This window comes from Embiotoca jacksoni, unplaced genomic scaffold (genome assembly GCF_022577435.1).
Source record: "Embiotoca jacksoni isolate LCO1_2020_lvr unplaced genomic scaffold, fEmbJac1.0.p SCAF_11, whole genome shotgun sequence".
NCBI lineage: Eukaryota > Metazoa > Chordata > Actinopteri > Embiotocidae > Embiotoca > Embiotoca jacksoni.
This window is the reverse complement of record NW_027185241.1, coordinates 5503346-5523146: the sequence shown is the minus strand read 5'-3', so window position 1 is coordinate 5523146 and position 19801 is coordinate 5503346. Positions and strand designations below refer to the sequence as shown.

The following is a 19801-nucleotide window of genomic DNA, read 5'->3' as shown; positions in this document are numbered from 1 at the left end:
ATACATCTGTGGTTTGGAAATCCATTTATTTATCTGTCCCAGAAAATAATAAATTCTTCTTTGACCTAGAAACACACTGTATATCATAATACTGGTGGCTGACAAAAATGGCGCTTTAGGTTTTAAGTTTTCAATTGTATTAATCCCAGACAGTAAATCCAGGATTATCTCAAGTGTATAACCTACAGATATTTAAGGTAGATGTGGGTACATGTATTTATTCGTATTCATTCTTGCTTGTATAATCTGATGTTAAACAGAACTTAACGCTCGTGTAAACCACTGTTTCTCTGAAAGGGTTATGTTTTCATGGTGCAGATGTTAAGGTGTGTGTGTGCACAGCCTGTGCCAGTGCGTGCCTGCGTTTCCTTCCAACTTTCATTCTGACCCCCGACAACCCGCTCCTCTCCGTCCCGTCACATCTCTCCTCACTCTATTCCTCCTTCGTTCCATCCAACTCGGGATTACTGGTTTACACATAATCTTCTGTTCAACATCAGAGAGCAGACTTCTCAAAATCTCTGTAATCTTTCTATCTCTATGGGGTTGTCTGTGCAAACTGTGTTTGTCAACAGAAAAAGGAAGACCTTGAAAAAGGAAACGTGCTCAGTGTCCCACTCAGATAAATGTGAATATATTGTATGTTTACTGAAAAGAACTGGATGTTCTTTCAGAAGGCAACACATCCAGCCTATAAAACGAATTGGTCGCTGAGTTAGTGGTTGTCCTGATACATTGCAATTTTAACATATAATCAGTAACATGAGAGAAACATTTATATATAGAGACATACATTTACTTTGCTACCATGAGGCACTGAGAAATCCCCAGAAAACACTTGCTACATCGCAGTCTTTATATGATTTGATATGAAATGTGCTGATTTTATTGGCCTTTCAGCCTCATCAGTACATCCCAAAGTTCACTGGAAGTCAAAACCAGGATCCGTTTTTCAATTTGCTGATAGTGTCTTTTCAGTTTTTCAGCTCTTTCACTTGATGTGTGTAACTGATCCCCTAGCAAGGTGAATCAACTCGGTCCATGGCCTCCTCCATTTCATCCATCTCTCTCTCACAGTCCTCACACCCCTCCGGCCCGCAACCTCCAACTAAAACCAGCGTCGGTACATCCCCATTCCCCACTCCAACCACGCTGCCATTCGGGGCCCACGCCACGTCAATCATGCCGTCTGGACACTGCAATAGGCCACTGACGGAGTAGAGCCCGCCCCCTGGAACGACCTCATCATAGGATGGGGCGTGGGTGGCGGCTCTTGCTTCCTCTAAACGGAGTCTCTGTCTGCGCCGAAGCTCGATGATGGTCTTTGTGTAGGAGTTGAGTGTGACCACAGCGGCTCCCATACAGCAGCTAAAGGACACCCAGGCAAGACTAGGAACAGAGAATTTCGAATAGTTAGGAAAGTAGAAACATGCCTTTAATTTATATGTATAATTCATATTTTATGCACATATTTAAATATTACAGGCTTGAATGTTGTATCTGAAGAGCAGCCACTTACGCAAATGACCAGCCGTAGTCCCAGGACTGAGGCCTCCAGTCTTTAGGGCCAACAATAACTGTCATCTGAAATACTGTGGTGTACATCATGTGTGCGACCATCCCAAGAAGACCTATACGGTAGGTGGATCAAACAAATATTTAAAAAAATACAGGACTCTCAGATGACCATATAAAAAAATGAATTACGTTGGTCCTACAAGCAGAAGGAAAGGGTTATGAAGTTCTTGAAAGAAACAAAATAATGTAGAACTGAGTGATACACTGGGTTCTCACCTGATAAAACAGTGCAGATAGCTGCATAGGCATTTATTTTTAGTGAGTGCATCTCTTTATGGGAGCACAAGACTTCCAGCCACATCAGTAAGAAGCCCATCCCCAGCAGACCAATGTATGTAAACTCAGAAATAACTGACAGCCAGAGCACACCTGCAATGTGCAAACACATGAAAAACATACAGCCATACAGAAAAATATGTCAATACTGCAGTGAAAGACTGAAGTCACAACTCACCTTGTGTTTCCCCTGGAGTTAACTCTATAAAGCTGCGACATTTCTCTCCTGTAGAAGGACAGCATTTTGAATAAAGAGTATATGTGAGCAGATAGAACCCAAACAGCTCTGAAAGATGAGCGATTATTGTGACCAGGTCCAAGTGTGCTTCTTAGTCTCACCGTCACTGTGTTTTTCACAGCTTTCCCAGAAGCCAGTGTGGAAGTATCTAAAAGCAAACTTGTCCTCGCCTGTCTCCCAGATGTAGTGAACTGCATTGGCAAGCTGCCTTTGTCTGATCTTGGCCAGCTCATCTCTCCTGGCTGGAGACAGTGTGCGGTTGAAGGGGTTCTGAGTGGGACTCTCTGTGTGAAAGCACAAGGAGATGACTGTGAGACAAAAAATTTTAGGTTAATTTTTTGTGCCTGCATTTTATTATTTTGGTTAATGAAGTCAGTGGCTAGAGTAAAACACATCATGCACCGAGTGGAGGTCTTGTCTCCATCTCTTTCTTTTCAGCTCGCAGAAAAACAAACCCATTCATACTCACGCTCACATTTATGGAAAATCAACACTCTCCTAACCTTTACAGACCTGCATTTTTTAGAAGGTGGGAGGAAATCTGCATGCACAGGAGCCATATTATGCAAATATTAAACAAATACAGGACCCTCAAAACGTTGAGCACTAAAACCTCTGTGAATCACACCGTTCCCTCAAAGATAACATGCCTCTGTGTTTTGCAGTCACATGCAGCCTTGTCAGTGTACACGCTGTCATGCCACGTGTGTTTATAAATCAGGTTTCTACCCCTGTGTATTAGTAAAGGTGGATCCTTTGTGCGCAAGTACACAAAGTACATGCAGTGACCAAAGTTAATTTCTCTATGCAATAAGAGCTGTTAATCTCATGGTGGATTTAGCATATCTGTTAAGAGAATAATGACCACAGAGCAGGCAGTGTCGACCCCTGCTCTATGGGCGAATGAAGCTTTAGGAGCCACCTTCACACCCCACAGATTAATACTAAGCCATAATTAAGTTCACAGTGGGACTAAAGCATTGGCAAAAAGAGATTACAAACATCAAAACCAAGGACAATCACTTTCTAACCAGAGTAGAGGCCTGTCACTTTATCCAGTCAGATTAGTTCCAGGTATTTGTTGTCATGTGGTGACAGAGTGCAAAGAATTAAAAATGTCAACACTTGTGTATTCAGGTTCAATAGTCAAGGCCAAAATTTTGAAAAAGTCAGAGTCAGAAAAGTTGCATTTTAGAAGACACCTGAGAAGATACAAGAAGGACCATACACAGACACTCAAACACACACATGACTACGGTACACACTGTACACACATACTGCGAACCATCTAAGTTAGCCTCAAGAAGAGGTTTAAATTCTAAGGGCATTAACTCAACTTTGGATGGAAACATTTTGGTACATGATGCATTAATAAGCATCTCAGAGTGAAGGTTCATTTTTGAACATGAAAAAAAAGTAATTTGACAAAACAACCTTCCCTCCAAGTCCACCTGCTTTTTCCAGAGCTTTCTCACAAAGCTGTGCACTAAGAGCCCATTAAAGCTCCAGAAAGAGATGGGGTTAAAATTGTTTTGCCAAAGCAAAGCAACGCATTGTGTAGATTTCTTAAGTGGCATTTATAATAAAATATCGAATGAAGTTGTGTACCACTGCAGGGTCGGGACAGGCCATTGCCTTTAACTAAAGATATGTTTCTTGAAGGGGAGACAGTATGTTTGTCCTCCAGAAATTCTCTATGACTAAAACATTAGGTAACCTGTGGCTGTGACAGCTGGTGCCTTAACAGTTACAGATTCAACAGTAAAATTATCCCAAATTACAAATGCCTCATGCTATGAAAACACCACGACTGTACAATGACTCCAAGATCTCATGATGTTAAGAACAAATTGAGACATGCCCGTGAACGTGTGGTAACAGGAATTGGGATCGGTCACATATTTTTACTGCAGTTAATTTCTGTTCAATGTGCACTTTATTTTTAAGCTGATGGGATGGTAGAGTGTGTGGGGTACTTGGGGTTGTTTTCTTTCTCTTTCTCAACTATAAACTTGGTTATTATCAAATGCTGCTTTTAAATGGTATAAAGCGTAATAAAGTACATTTACTTAAATACTGTACTAGGTTTTTGAGGTACTTGTTTCCCTACTTTATGTAACTTTATGCTTCTTTTTACTACATTTTAGAGATGACGTGCAAAAATGTGTTGTATCACTATTATTAGCATGTCTGTTGTTGTATGTGTACCTGTCCTCTTCATTTGTTAAAACAAGTCAGAAAAGATGTCAACTTTAAGAACTTTAAAAATTGCATCAAACATGGCTTTTTAAGGTAAATGGTTTTGACCAATCGTTTTGCTTATTTCAAAGTTTAGCTGAACTGTAATTGAACATCTGCACTCTTCCTGTAAACTTGTCAAGACACAAAACACACAACCAGAAGGGAGCTGCATGGGGAGGTACATCTCAAAAGTGGGCGTTCAAATATATCTATGCATACATATCTGCGTCCAAGAGCCAACATTAAAAGATCAATCCAAGCTACTTAAATGAATTTACATTTATAAAGTATAAGGAGGCACAATAAAGCTGCACAAAACATGCATTTGATGTGTGGCATTTCCATACCTGTGGTGTAAGCCTCGCTGTTGTTCTGACCACAGTTCTTCATTTTGACAGGTGACAGGCAGAGGGGCTTCACCACTTTGTGAGTACCCTCACACCAATAGGAGGTGCAGAGAGCCAGGATGGAGAGGGCCAGAGCCAAAGAGGTCAAGGTCAGGGAGAGCAGGGAGCGAGAGCGACGGGACATACCCTCCAGCATGGCCACACAGGACAGGAGGTAGGCAGGGGGAGTCCGGACAGAGGGAGAGGAGGGAGAAGTGAGGCCAAAAAAGGGACAGAGGGGGGGAAACTGCACGTGGAAAAAAAAACAGAGAGTATGACAACAGTCACAGATGGAGTCGAGAGGGAGGGAGGGACAGATGCTTTGGGGCGGTTTTAAGAGGTGATGAGCTGCCAGGTTTAAATAGAAAGCAAAGATAACTGTGATATAACAGCAGAGACAGAAGATGACAAAACACAGCTGACAACGGGATACTGTAAAGTCAGCGTGATTAAAAGAGAGGATGATAAAGAGAACGACAGGGGAGGGAGCAGAATAAAATACTCTGAAGTCGATACGTGGGAAAAGACAGATGGAAAAAAAAAATGAACAAGATGGGATTTAAGTGGATGATGAAGGGGAGAGAACGGTGGGAAGCAATGGTATAAGAGTATGCAGCCAGGGAGCTCCAATCTGAGGTCCTGCTATTGATCCCCGTGGGAATTGATATGGCCAATACTTTTGATCCTTTTGTGTGGACATATTAGATCAGTGGAGATAAAGAACATCCTTAAACTAAATTCATTACCTTTCAATAAAATAAAATTGACTAGCTGAATGGTGAACACAGAGGCTAAGGCCAAGGTGTCCATATGGTGACATCTAACTTTGATGAATGTTCCTTCAATCACTGCCTTAGGTCACATAATCCTCCAATTGTTTTAAAGGAGGGATTATAGAAAGCTGTGTGCTTCTCTGTGACCCCAGCTAATATCTTTGTGCTCCCTGATTAACACACTCAAGCCTGCTGCTCATTATGAACTCCCCTGCTGGACCAAAACAAGATGGAGGGGAGATAAACAATAGATTACTTTTTATTTTTGATGAAATTATGGATAAATCCCAGATCTAAATTACATTTTTTTTACTGATAATCCCTGAAAATCTGCTTTAATCTGTTTATTTTAGGTGTGTTTTAGTGTTAAGTGCACTCAGACCATGTCGTCTGTCCCCATCTCCCATGTAATATCTCTGTCAGCCCACAGTCCCTGAAAAACAACAGAACAAAGGTTAAACCATTTGAATTTCACACAATAACTCATCTCTGATCCCATTCTGTTGTCTGACAGTAAAAAGAAATACAACAAACAAATATTAAAAAAACAACCATGAAAGTATTATTGTGGCCATTACAGCACTACATGATGTATGATTATTATTATCTAACTGTTCAAAATGTAATAAGTAATGGAGGCATCTGATTGGTCACAAATTCATTCAGCATTTGAACTATCAACCTGCTGAGAACTCTGACAAACTGTGTGCAAGTCTATATATCGAGAAAAATTGGTGCTGTTTGAGAGGCAAAAGGTGACCAAATACTGATTTAATTCATTTTATTGATATATCAAAACTATTCATGGCATTCCTGCTGACCGGCTCCCCACTTTTGCTTTCAGTGCCTAAAATGCTTGCACAGTCTATGAATGGTTTTCAAAAGACCTGACCTCTGTATGCATGTTGACATTATTACAACACAACGTTGCTTACGCTCAGCATTAACTGTCAACTTAATAGCCACATGAATTTCTACATCTTGTTTTAAGTACAACCATGCAGACAGCTTTATGTTATTTTAAATGCTCACCACCATTTTCCACCGTGAAACATAGAGAACATACTCCCCAGTTTTGGGTTTGTGATCAGGATTAACACACAATGTGACCGGTAAAAGTTGAGTACAGAATGAACCATTCAGGCTGATCTGTTCAAGATTTGGTAACATTTCAAACATCTTTAATCTTAATTCAACAGAAATACAATTCTTGTTGATTTAAAATAAATAAATAAATACATTGACATGTTTTTCTGTCTCAACAAATATTTAAACACTCATTAGAAACTTCCCCTTATTCAACCTGCATGCATCAGAAAAATATTTGAAAGGTCTAAATGCAATAGGTGGAAATAAAAGCAACAGATACCATACATCACTTATTTTTAAGATAATATTTTATTAATTCACTTTACATATGTGGTGATATTTAGGGTGACATCTTAATTTTGTTGGCTTTGTTTTTACTTCCATGCAAACCAAGCTCTTTGGTATACTATCATAAATGACAAAGAAAAGAAAATTAATTCTCATATTAAAGAAGCTGGAAGCAATAATCTTTTTCTTGTAAAAAAATAAATAAATTAGCTAAACATTTTAACAATAATCATAATCGTTTGCCGATTCGTTTTCTGTCAATCTACTAATCTCTTCAGGTTCAGATATTTTAAAATGACAAATAACGTACCTACCAAAGTCCTTTCTCTTGTCCTTTGTACTTCATGTCAAACATGAAGGAGCTACATGGTAAAACCCAATTTTCAGCTGTCACTTCTTACAGTCCTCTGAACCTTGGTTATCTCAAGAGCTCTTAATCAAAAAGCTCCTTAAGAATTTGATTTTAGTCGCTCCATCTTGGATAGATTCTCTGTGTGACTACCCTCTTCCTCTTTCTCCTCTGTATGAAACCAGTTTTCCTCCTCCTGGATGAGCATCAGTAGCCCTTACCTCTCCAGCTGCACTCCCCCCTGTACTCCTCCTGGCCAATAGGCAGATGGAGATGCAAACTGATGGAGCGGCTGAGTGTCTGTTTCCACGCCACTCCACTCTCTTTTCTGTCTTTCTTGGGAATTTATGTCACAAACGCATTCTGAATCATGTAATCCCTCCAAGTCCATCTGTTACTGTAGTGCCCCCTCTCTTCCTGTGTCTGTCCCTTCTCCACCTCCTAAAACCTTTATCACCAGTTTGAGTTCCACTACATTACAACTTTGACTTGTTTAATTACCACACTAAGAGGGAGGACACTAATGACCAGCTCATTAAGAGGGCTTTTCCTTGTACTTTCCACACAATCAGGCCAAATCCTAGGCCAGTGAGTTCAGGCGTTTTTTTTTTTATGGGTGCCGAATGTATACCCAGAAAAAAAAAAGAAAAAAAAACAAACAGTAGACAGAGCTTTCCATTGTCACAATAATTTATTTACATTGTATTTACATAATAACTGACAGATAAGAAGTGGCCCAAGAGAAAAACAACAACATTGTGTGCATATTTGTGAGGACGAACTTAAGGAGGATGGGATCAAAAACAAAGTTGTAGAAAGCAGTTAACCCCAGGCTTGAGATTTGCAGTAATGTAGAACCAGCTTGCCATCACTGCTAAAGCACTGAAACAACAAAGAGGAAGAAAAGGAACCAATAAAATGTTTAAAAAAAAAACCAAAACAGCAATTTAACTGTCAAGTAATAATTAACATTGGGATGATTAACTGACGCAGTAATTTCTAGACTTTGAGGTCTTTACTGTTACTTATCAAAACATTAATGGTGGCCTGAAGGATTTTGGCTTATGTCACTGGAAGCTTCCCTCTTATTGCCCCCTCTGCTGGTCAAATCTCTACATGACCTGTCCTCTCATGCAGGCTGAACACATGCAAACGCAGTATTTAATATTTCATGGAAGACCCAGAGATTAGTCCAGTATGGTAAACGTGTCTATATTGTGGTTATTTAGGAGTTACAACTTTCACACACATTTTTCTGTCAGAAACAAATTTGTATCTCCGATTCTCCAATTCAAATCTGTCAGTGGGTTTGGAGTCTCTGACTTTTGCAGGTTATGCTAATAAATATAAATTTTAAAGAGCTCATTTCTCCTCTGGCAGCCTGACTGACACTCACTGTTATAGCAGGTAAAACTGTATATGGATTACTGTATGTCCTTATAGGAGGTACAATATAAGATACAATTAAATTACAGGCTCTTCTTTTCTGCAACAGAAAACTGTAAATTCCTGCTCAGTAAATCAAATGTGGTGCTCTTACAGATCCCTGTCTTAATGTTAATATGCTTAAAAATGTTGCTTCACTCACTAATTTAATGAAACAAAAAGGGAAAATACTATTACTGACAAACTATTTGTGTATGTGTGTGTGCGTGTGCTGCAATATCATTTGGGAAAAAACAAAGAAGACAAATGTGGCTATGGTCTATATTTCATTTTTTACAAATAGTCAATGCCAAATGACGACGTATGTATCTTCTTTAGGTTGAAAACTAATGACAAAATAATACAGAACAAACTACAACCACAGAGCTTTATAACTGTACATTTACTCACATCAAAGAGGAGACCTACTTCTTGATCCGGTGAGGGGGCAAAAGACTGGTTAACATAGATGAACTGGAAAAAAAATAGATATAGTTATATTATTATGAAAAGACATGATTTGTGAAATAAACATGCCAAAGGAAAAACATCCTTACCAGTTGTTCATTGGCATCAAGCTTGAGGAAGCGGGAAATGAACTGAGCAAGAGACTGTACTGTCCTCCCCTTGTCCACTGCCCACTTCTTCGTTTTCATTATAGGAGTGTCTCCTACTGCCTTCAACAGCACATCAACTATAAAAACAGAGAAAATAAAAGTGAAAGTTGCTACGGCTCCAACCCAGACTGATCTCGACAAAACTAGACTTGAACTGTTCAGTGGAATTTCTGGAGAAATGCTTGTGAAATCCTTGGAGGCATGACCAATAATAATAATAATAATTAAAAAAAAAAAAAGGCCTCAACAGTTTCCAATCAAGAATTATAGAGAAAACAGGCCTTTTTAATGAGGACAGTGCTGTATGGAGAAATGTAATGCATCCTTTGGGTTTTTGCACACTTTATTACACTGGGCAACAAAATTGTAACTTATTTTTGTCCAACGAACTAAAATAAGTGGAATTTATAGTATTTTTTGTTCCAAATTGAAAACGATTTTTTTTTTTTGGGGGGGGGGGGGGGTATTTTTTTTTTTATTTTTTTTTTATAAGTGACAGGGTGCATATTACTTAACCATAAAAAAAAGGCTGCTGTTACACTTAAAATATGTCAAAAACTTCTAAAATGTACAGTATGCAGCACTTGAGCCATCATTAATACACCCGTGCAAAGGTCTAGAGTCTGTTAAAACAGTTTCTTTGATGTTTTTGAATAAAGTTATTTCATAAAGTCACGCATATTGTTTTCTGGAATAACTAGGAAACTGAAAGCCGTTTCAAATTAAATCCCACATAGCTAACGAAATGTAAAACGTAAAGTATTGTTTGCAGTTTCTGAACACACTTGTGTCAAACGTCGCATTTTCAATAAACTAAACTAAATAACTGAATATATCATCTTCATGTCCAAGATATGAATGTGGCATAACTGTAAAATATACTTGATTAATCATTGCAGCTCTCTGTAAAATATGTAACCTATGAGAGGAAATAGATGAAACTGTAAATTACTCTCATAATTATTAGCATTAGCATTAGCCATTCCCCAAACCGGTAGGATCACGTGTTAAAAAAAAACCTACATGTTCATTGGTTAAACAGGAACAAACAGCCACCCCATTGGCCATATCTACTGTCAATCGACTTACACGTCACACACCCGGAATTGTTTCCTTTAGCATTAGCAACAGTCCTCATAAACAGATGACTTCGTAATCTGTGAAGTGATATCGGTATATTGCGGTTTCTTACTTTTTTTCTTGTCATCATTTGTCGCAGAGTCGTCTGATGGTGGCTGCAGCTCCTCCTTCTGCGCTTCTGTTGGGGACTCTGCATTGTCAGACATCTTCTGGTGACCACTTTGGGTTACTTCACGGTTCCTACCCCCCCACCTGCGCTGGCAAGGCGATTCGTGGTAAAAAAAAAAAAAAAAAAAAAAAAAAAAAAAACAACAACCCGTGACTGCTATTGGTTCTGAGAAACATCAATCTGTACGAAACGTAATTCTATTGGTCAGTAGGATTCTGGAAAGGCGGTGCTTATCAAATAAATGCTCTTGAGTTGAACTTCTGCGTCTTCTTCGCTACGTGCTAGGTTAGGCTTTATTTTAACTTTTTAATATATCCGCCAGTAATGTGATTGTTTCATAACGAACCTGGATGGTGGTTGATTATTTGGCTAATAGTGTTATATGCCGTTTTTGTTCAATATTGAAGGCGTAATTTTTTTTTTCTTGCAAAGAAAATAGGTAAATACTCTGCTGGTTTCAAATTACAGAGGAGACGTCACATGGTAAATAACACTTTTAACCTGACAGGTAAACTTTCTGCAGTCACATTGAACCTTTCACCACCTCCTCTGCTCACATTTGGACCACTCAAGCAACAACAGTAAGTCGCATTTCAATTTTACTCAAATATATCACATTTGTGTCCTGCTGTGATAAGTTTTGGTCTCATTGTTTTCAAGATATTGCAACATCAAGGAACAAGGAAGACAACCTCTTTCCTCCTTTTCAATGCATTTTTGCAAAAACATGCTTGGAAGTACATTTTTGTTGTCCCGTCATTTTCCAAATAATGCTTAGACACAAGGAGCTGGACAAGGGCACTTTAACCTTGCATTTCACTAATGATGGTGCATCACCATGACCTAATGTATCTGAACTTACTCTGTTCGTTTACGTGACCTCGCTATCGCAGTGGCAAAGATTGGCCGCCTCGCCACCAAGGATGCAGTGCTCTTCCTGTGTGACATGCAGGAGAAGTTCAGACCCAACGTCTTCCAGTTCACCAACATCGTCAGTAATGCTGCCAGATTGCTACAGGTCAGTTATACTCGCCACCTGCAGTAGTTACGTGTGAACTCTTTGGACAGTCTTAATCAAACCCACCTGCTCTCTCCTCCTTCTCCTCCTCCTCGCAGGCCAGTCGTGTTCTGGGCATCCCGGCCATTTTGACAGAACAGTACCCTAAAGGCCTGGGACCAACAGTACCAGAGCTGGGAGTAGGCGACCTGACGGCTCATACTAAAACCTCCTTCACCATGATGATAGAGGAGGTGGAGAAGGAGCTTCAGGCCCTGGGAAACCCCAAACAAGCTATACTGTGTGGGATAGAGGCACACGCCTGTATTGCAGTAAGACAGTATCAGCAGTTGAGCTGTTAAAATGACACAATATAAAAAAAAACAACCTTGGAACTCTTTGCTTGCGTGTAATTAATACATTTATTTTCACAGTCATGTTGATCCTCCTCTCAGTATTTGTATTTCTTACAGTACTAAAACACTGTCCATGCTCACACACACACAGCAGCATACTGTATGTCTAATGCATTCTTGCATGAAAAAACTTTTTTTGTGTGACAGAAATGGATTTACTGAAACAACCTCCTACAAAATTTCAACGATAACTTAAAGTGCATTTGGATATATGTGTTTATATTGTGTTGGCCCTGCATACTACAAGAAGTAAAGAAATGAGTGTGAGGGTGGTAATAATACCACTAATAGAGGTCATTATTTAGTTATCTTATGTTTTTTTTTTCTCTAGTTTGTACAGTGGTTTTGCAGTTTTAGTTAATAAATTGATGAATCATCTCCTTGTCCTCTGCTCAGTGTACAGTTTATGATTTCCTTGAGAAGGGGATGGAGGTCCATATTGTGGCTGATGCTGTCTCATCCAGAAGGTAACTTTATTCTTCAAGTTTTTTTGTTTTTTTTCTTTTACAGCATCATATATCATCCCCATGGTATGCTAAATACACTGTATAGTATGAATTTGCCTTGGGGAAACTGGTTCCATGCGCTTTACTACGATCATTTGTGCTTTCCTCATCAGCCAGACGGACCGTTTGTTTGCTCTGTCCCGACTGAAGCAGAGTGGAGCTTTTCTCACCACCACAGAGGCTGTTCTGCTGCAGCTGGTTCAAGATGCCAAACATCCCAACTTCAAGGAGGTGCTTAATACAACTGCACTTTGTTGCACCCCTGAGACACTCTTGTCTGTTTTATTTGTGTTGTACATATAAGCCTGGCTGTTTTGCAAAAGGAAACAAATTTGTTCTCCGACTGCTGCCAGATGCAGATGTGCTAAAAAAAAAAAAATTGGGAGTCTACAGACTTCATCTCATTTGTTGCTAAAACTTACTACCTTGTCGTGGACTTTGCTGACCGGTTGCAAGTAACATTGTTTTAAATGTCCCATATTTTACACTTTTCCTGTGTTTTATTGGCAGCCTTGATATCCATATGAAGATATTTTGTGGTTTGAAGTATCTAAAATAATCTCAATATTGTTTTACATCACTTCTCTTAAGCTTCTCTCTGGCGCTCTACCAGCAACAGACTCTTTGGGTCTGTGTCTTCAAGACATATTGTTACCAATGACACTCTCTTCTGATCGGCTTTTTCTGAGTGATGTATGTCCAGACCAAATACCGGTTTACTTCAGTATTGTAGCCTGCTAGCTCCACGAATAAATGACCGCTCAGTGTTTTCTTTCACATAAGATTGGACAGTGGGCCGTGCTGAGGGCGGACACTTGGCGTGAGCGTGAGATTGTGACATCACAAATTTACAGAAGTCCAGACGGCATAGTTGTTGTGTGCATTGTACAGTGTTCAAAACCAATCATGGCGATTATTTCGTCATAAACCTGCTGCTTACTTGTATGAGCACGCCAACATCAATTTCACAAGTATAAGTGACTAACACATTCATTTTGTCGGCAGATCCAGAAGCTCATGGCCCATCCGTCCCCCGACACCGGCCTCCTCGCCTTCTTCAGCGCTCTGTAGAGAGATCATCTCCTGTCACTGAACTCCACAGTACAGAACTTCACTGCTTCCAACATACTGATGAAGTTCACAGACTAATAAAGCAAAGCTGCCAGTTTCAATTTGTACTGCTGTGCTTTGGTGTTCATGCATCTCGATCAAACCATTGTGTTTTGCTTTGCGGAAGTTCTTGGTGGTTCTCTTGTTATGAGATGCCAGGCTGAAGAGGTGGGACCTGCTCATAGAGGCGGGTGCAAAGAGTGATGTCACAAAGGGGAGGGGTGAGTGACTTCATTCTGGTAAAATCAGAAAGGGAGGGGAAGGAGCGACAGAGGGAGAGAAAAAGGAAGCTCACCGACAAGTTTTTTTTTTGTGTATATTTCTACGAAGTTACACAAACTTTCACAAGTCGAAGTTATGATCGGTGGTCTTTTGGGACTCAACATGCTGACGAGAGAGATCTGAAGGGAAGGACGGACACTAGTTTGTCAGGAGTTGTGCACAGCTGATGACAACATAAAATATTCACACTTTTTAAGGGCTTGGCCCTCAAGTGACCATAGAGAGGTAAGAAAGTCACTCTTCTTCTACATAAAATAGTAAATGTTGGTGGAACTGACAGACTTTTATGTAAACACGCTGATGCTGTGTCTTGGCTTGTAAATGGAAAGTTTCCAGAGCTGCACAGAGTGCCTTGTGTCTGAACTTGCTGGTCTGTAATTGACGGTGGTTGGATGTACAGGAGCAGAACGGCTGACATGATTACATTGCAGGCATTGGAGGGTAATCTTCTGTGGGACTGCTCAGTGTTTGTGTTTGTCTCTAAAATGTCACAAGTAAACAAAAAGTAACAGGACGTGTTGATCAAGTACTTCCTCCTTTGATCCTTCAGACCCAGGACAGGGAAAAAGAGCAACCATGTCTTCTGACTTGGACTCCAGTCTCACCAGTATTGACTGGCTGCCTCAGCTGGGAATCAGCAGCCTCCGCTCCGGGAAAGAGAGAGGAGGAGGAGGAGGGGAGAAGGAAAAGAAGAGAGACAGAGGGAGGGAGAGAGGAGACTTCCTACCCCCAGTGCCGGACCCCTCCTCTTCTAACTTTAAAGGGAAACCCCCTCACAGCTACGCCACTCTCATCGCCATGGCAATAGCAGCTGCACCTGAGAGGAAGTTGAGTTTAAATGACATTTACACCTGGATCAGCGACACGTTCCCCTACTACTGCCGAGCAGGCCGCGGATGGAAAGTAAGCCTTACTGCCCAACTCTGACATATCATCGGTGCAGGAGAGTAGTACAGTGTGTTACTAAAGTTTAACGTAGTTAATATGTAGTTATTAATATGTGCATCACTGGCTGCTAACTCATTTCATTCTTAACAGAACTCCATTCGACACAATCTGTCCCTCAATAAATGCTTCAGGAAAGTACCTCGACCACAGAGCGACCCCGGCAAGGTGACTTCCTTTTATATTATGATGCCTGATGTATATATGTGTGCTTTAATTATATTTTTGCAACATATGAGATGAACAAATGCATATTTAAGTGAGTGGAAAGCTAGAAACATGTACTGTATTTCCAGGGCTCCTATTGGACAATGGATGGACCTGCAGAGGTGAATTCAGTGAGGGCACCTAAACGTCCCTACCCAGTGGAGGAGCAGAGAGAGGATGTATGTTTTTAATCACTCGCTCACTTGTGTGAACCGACTAAACTTTAATGACAAAAACTGTAAAAAACAAACAAACCCTCCCCCCTGAAAATACAATGAGGGTATTTCCAGGTTACTTGCAGATTAAAAATGAAACTCATTAATACTTCTCGGAAACAAGGACATCTTAGTCCTGCACCCATTTACTTTAAAGGGCCAGTTTACTAAAACAAACACATTTTCTAAACTACTTCTGGTGGTATTTAGCCATGCAGATTGTGTTTGGTTTTATTTGACCACGTTTGAGGTAAGTACTATTAATACAGATTCTTTCTATGGCTGGAGCCATCCCTATTTTTTGCGGATTGGTCACCATTTACTAATATTCGACTTCAGAGCAGAGACGGGGCGTCTCAAAACCTGAGCACATGAAGGTATGCCTGCTACTGAAAGACTGTTTTTGTGTTTTGTTTTCAATCATGCTTTTCATATTGTATTTTGGGCGAAACAACACTTTAACTTGAGTATATTTGAGTAATGCTCTATTCCTACTGAAAATAGTGGTGCTGTGCTGTTGCAGGCTTCTCAGCTGCCGGAGACCCAAGCAGTGAGAGGACCGTCTCCTCATCAACCAAATTCCCAGACAGACCGGCTTTGTTTTCAGCAGCAGTCCCCCCAGTCGGCCTCCCTCTCTCCTCCCCCCTGCAAGGTAGAGTCACTTATTCCCTTCTTCTATCACAGCCAGGTTTGTCTGGTGTTTTTCTTAACTAAACAGCGGCTTAATGATGTTTCTGTCTTCACAGCAACCATCACCCTACATGCCGAGCCCGGTCTCCAGTCTCCCTGTCCCTCATCCGTCTGTCTCCTCATCAGCTCAGCTCCCACCTGCAGCCCCCATGTCATCCATCAATACTTTCCCTTCTCCTCACCCACCTGACTGCACTTTTTCCATCCCCGCTGCTTCTGCTACACCTCTGTCTGCCGCCAACATGTCCACAGCTTCTCCAGCTGCTCTCTCTTTCTCCTTTCCTGCCAGTTCAGATCCCGTATCTGTTTCAACTTTCTCCTGTGCTCCTAACTCGACGCCTGTTTGCACCGTGTCAGGACCCGGCCACTATTCTGTGTCGGCTGTCCCTCCTGTTGTTTCAGTGAACTGCTCTTCTGATCCTCTACTGCGTTTCACCTTCGATGAGCTTAACTTACCCGACTTGTATGCGTCTTTCAAGTCTCTCGTCAAGACAATGCGAGAGAGGGGAGGCTCACAGTGTAAGTATCGTGTGTGTAGGTGTGTTTCAAATATAAATGATAGATTACAGATGTGCATGGGTAAATTATTTCTTCTCTTTTCTTTCCAGCGGAAGTTACTCCCCTCCCTGTCCCAAATAATGACACTACTCCACTTCACACTCCAACTCTGCTACCGATGTCCCCTCATCCTGCACCAGCTGCACCAACTGCACACAACATTTCACAATACAGTGAGTCTCACATTACGTATTCAACCCAGAAAAGCCTGAATCGTATAAAAACCAGCAACGTAAACTCGTGAAAGTTCTTTTGCTTTCTAAAGTTGCCTTCCTCCCTCTAACTTCAGCGGTGCCACCCGACTGGTTCAGTACCCCCGATTCTCTGAAGGAGAGCTTCCGCATTGCCAGCAATCTAGACTGGGCAAACATAGACCTCTCTGGTCACCCAGGTCTGTGCTGTCACCCACAGTCTTCTTTAGAGGGTTCCTTTACCCCAATTACAAAATAACACATTTTCTCACTTATTCTAAGAGAACTTTGAGTTTCATCTACTGAGGTTCTGAGATATCTGTCTCTGTGCTTTCTTCTGCAGGATGCTCTGCTGACAGCTCAAATTAATCTTGTTTATATAGCACCAAATCACAACAAAAGTCATTTTAATGGACTTAGCATAATAAGGTTGAGACCATACAATAATATAGGGAGAAACCCAACAATTCCAAGAGGAGGAAAATCTCACTTTTAACAGGAAGAAACCTCCGACAGAACCCACCTTAGAGGTGAGATAGGCTGAGGGGGGAGTGGGGAGGGAAAAGAGCAGCATAGAGAAACCACGAACAGTCAAGGATATCTGTAGACCAAACACAAACTGCGTGCAGAAAAAGATGCAAATTTAATGACATGCAAAGGCTGTCTATGAAATGGCAAAAGCTGAAATGTTTTTTTTCAGTCACTAAGTTGGCCAACTGGAAACTGATTTGAAGTAATTGTGGTCCCTAATGAATCATTTCAGTTATTTTCAAAAATAAAAATAATTTTTTTTTCATTTCAGCCTCTTAAAATGTGATTTTATTTTTTTCATTTGTGACTGAAATCTGTATTTTAGTCAAATCTTTGTAAATTTTTTCTGTTAAAAATATTGTAGTTTGTTAATGCAGTTTTTAAAATGTTTTAGCCAAAACAATCGATCAGTTAATTAGTAAAACTAATTAATCTCTAAGGTTATTTACAGATTATTTAATAATTAAAAATCAAAGTTGCAGTCTTAAATCACTTATAGCTGTTACATATTTTTAAATATAATTTTCAAAACTATGTATGCCACCAATTAACGTTCATTCATCTGCATTAAGATTTCTCAGAGACATTTAGTTCAAAACCTCAAGAGATAAAAACAAAAATGACAAGACACCTGCCGAAGTAAATTAGGGGTAACTGACCCTTTAAAATCTTTGTATTTGTCATCAGAAGATATAATTATTAGCAGTTAATGTAACAATGAGTGATGATTTTTTTTTTGAGATCTTTGTAAAATAATAGGAATTATAAGTAAAAGTTTAGCTTTTCATAGTTTATATTATTCGTAAAAGGCTGCAGACTGCAGTCAAAACAGTCATGCTTTGTTCTTTAACCAGTTCCTTCACTTTCTGCTTCCAGACCTGCTGGAGAGCATGCGGCAGGCGGAGCTCTGCGACTGGGCCCTCGACCCGACGCTCTTCACTTCCCTCTGTGACTCTCTGAACCGCTTCTTTACTCAGAAAGGCATGATCACTTCTGGGAATAACTCCCCACTCGCCCTCGGTGCACCTCACTCCCTACAAGTAGCACCCTTCGCCTCCAACCTGCCTCCTACCCTCGCCAGCCTCACTCACCCCTCACCCCTTCCCTACTCCCCCATAGTTCTTGCCGCCAATGGAGCTCAGCCGCCCCGGAGAGCTTTGCACATGCAGGGACCGGGTCTTCAGAGACCTCAGCTAACACAGCCTGCAAACACAACCGGTGAGTTCTGGACATCATACTTAAAGGCCGTTTACTTATTTACTTTAATGGCAAATGATGAGGTCATATTTGACCAAGGTGTTCCTCCAATCCCTTATTGTCACAGGTGCAATAAGTGATTGGGTGACTATATCCATCAGATATGCTCAGTGTAACAGTACATTCAAAAAATACTAAAGCTAATATCAGCTCTCAGCAGAGGCAAATACACAGAGTTAGTGTTTTTACTTATTTATTCGAAACACTGTCGAGGGAACTCAATGCAGGACTGTGGATTTTGTCCCCAAAAACTGTTGGGAAAAGATCTCTTCGTGGCCAGTATGGACAGCAAGAGTTATTACAGTTGCCAAAAAGTTTACATTTTAAGTAGTTTTGCAGTTGTTTTCCAAAATGGAAGCAGCAATCTAAGCTTTGTAAAGAAGAAGTTGTTGAAATAGAAAAAAAGAACATCTTTGAATGTTGTCTCACTTCCTTCTATTGTACTGTAACTTAGTCCATGTTTCTCTTTTACGTGTCAGCTGGGATCCAACCTCTGTCAGTGACACCTCGACAGCGTCCTCCACTGAAGAGTCTGCACAGCAACAGCGAGGAGATCCAGGACGACTTTGACTGGGACTCCCTGATTGTTTGACCCTTGAAACAGTTTGACAATGTTTCAGGGAACTGTTGCTACAAATGAAACATCCAGTGTGTAGGATTTAGGTGCATCTATTGGCAGAAATGGAACACAATATTCATAATTCTCTTTTCATCAGTGTAAAATCCCCTGAAACTGAGAACCGTTGTGGTTTTGTAACCTCAGAATGGGCTTAATTTATACATAGGGAGCAGGTCCTCTTCCACGGAGCCCACCATGTTTCTACAGTAGCCCCGAAGGGACAAAACCAAATGTTGGCTCTACAGGGACTCTAGCCACCTTAGATTCTCCTTGGAAGGGGAGGGTGAGGCCAAAGTTTGTGTTGCATGCTATCAGAGAGACGCTTTATATTACACCGCTGTGATTGGTTGTTTCACTATCAGTCACCTGATCCCTAACCCTCCCACAAGGTAACAACCAACTCCAGTGTTCCTCCCACTAATGATGCAACCGGGTGTTCAGTTGGGTGCAATTTGCAAACTCGCCACTAGAGAACACTGAATCCTTCACACTGATCTTTTCTCTGAGAGCAAGTCTGGGATCAAGTTTGTCAGATATGACCGAGCACAATGTTTCAAGGTTGAAACAGTTGTTTTTGTCACCGAGTCAAATTGATATGCTGTAATAATGTTTCTTGATCTTATGTCAGTAATTGGCAGGGTGTTGTTTGTCTGCTGGGTTGTAAAATTTTAAAAGTATGTTCACCAAAGAAAATAAAGCATCAATTTATTCTCATCACTTCATTGGGCCCTAGATGGGGGGGGGGGGGGGGGGGGGGGACACAAGAGC

General features: G+C 40.7%; 4 protein-coding genes across 7 annotated transcripts; 2 read left to right on the top strand and 2 right to left on the bottom strand.

Moving 5' to 3' along the window:
- Positions 1-7: 7 nt before the first annotated feature.
- On the bottom strand, positions 8-5451 carry LOC138194113 (germ cell-specific gene 1-like protein). Its single transcript, XM_069142571.1, has 6 exons — positions 4681-5451; positions 2194-2376; positions 2033-2080; positions 1795-1947; positions 1520-1631; positions 8-1389 (listed from the first exon to the last, which is right to left on the bottom strand). Exons 1-6 carry the CDS (start codon positions 4874-4876, stop codon positions 1017-1019), a joined length of 1065 nt encoding a protein of 354 aa, XP_068998672.1. The 5' UTR covers positions 4877-5451; the 3' UTR covers positions 8-1016.
- Positions 5452-7890: 2439 nt separating this feature from the next.
- On the bottom strand, positions 7891-10546 carry atg12 (ATG12 autophagy related 12 homolog (S. cerevisiae)). The gene is made up of 4 exons (XM_069142579.1): positions 10453-10546; positions 9201-9337; positions 9055-9117; positions 7891-8100 (listed from the first exon to the last, which is right to left on the bottom strand). Exons 1-4 carry the CDS (start codon positions 10544-10546, stop codon positions 8041-8043), a joined length of 354 nt encoding a protein of 117 aa, XP_068998680.1. The 3' UTR covers positions 7891-8040.
- isoc2 (isochorismatase domain containing 2) lies at positions 10517-13600 on the top strand. Of its 4 annotated transcripts, none has more exons than XM_069142575.1 (7): positions 10517-10615; positions 11018-11090; positions 11403-11527; positions 11626-11838; positions 12319-12389; positions 12542-12659; positions 13434-13600. In XM_069142575.1, coding segments are annotated over exons 2-7 (594 nt in total). In that variant the 5' UTR covers positions 10517-10615; positions 11018-11089; the 3' UTR covers positions 13500-13600. The 4 variants fall into 4 exon arrangements, with proteins under 4 accessions (XP_068998676.1, XP_068998678.1, XP_068998679.1 ...); XM_069142577.1 differs by lacking the exon at positions 10517-10615 and adding an exon at positions 10652-10794; XM_069142578.1 differs by lacking the exon at positions 10517-10615 and adding an exon at positions 10801-10948 and having other exon boundaries at positions 11033-11090.
- A 71-nt stretch (positions 13601-13671) lies between these two features.
- Positions 13672-19750, top strand: foxj2 (forkhead box J2). The gene is made up of 10 exons (XM_069142570.1): positions 13672-14045; positions 14371-14723; positions 14859-14933; positions 15062-15151; positions 15711-15839; positions 15934-16396; positions 16486-16608; positions 16725-16826; positions 18034-18375; positions 18894-19750. Exons 2-10 carry the CDS (start codon positions 14397-14399, stop codon positions 19004-19006), a joined length of 1764 nt encoding a protein of 587 aa, XP_068998671.1. The 5' UTR covers positions 13672-14045; positions 14371-14396; the 3' UTR covers positions 19007-19750.
- Positions 19751-19801: the final 51 nt, after the last annotated feature.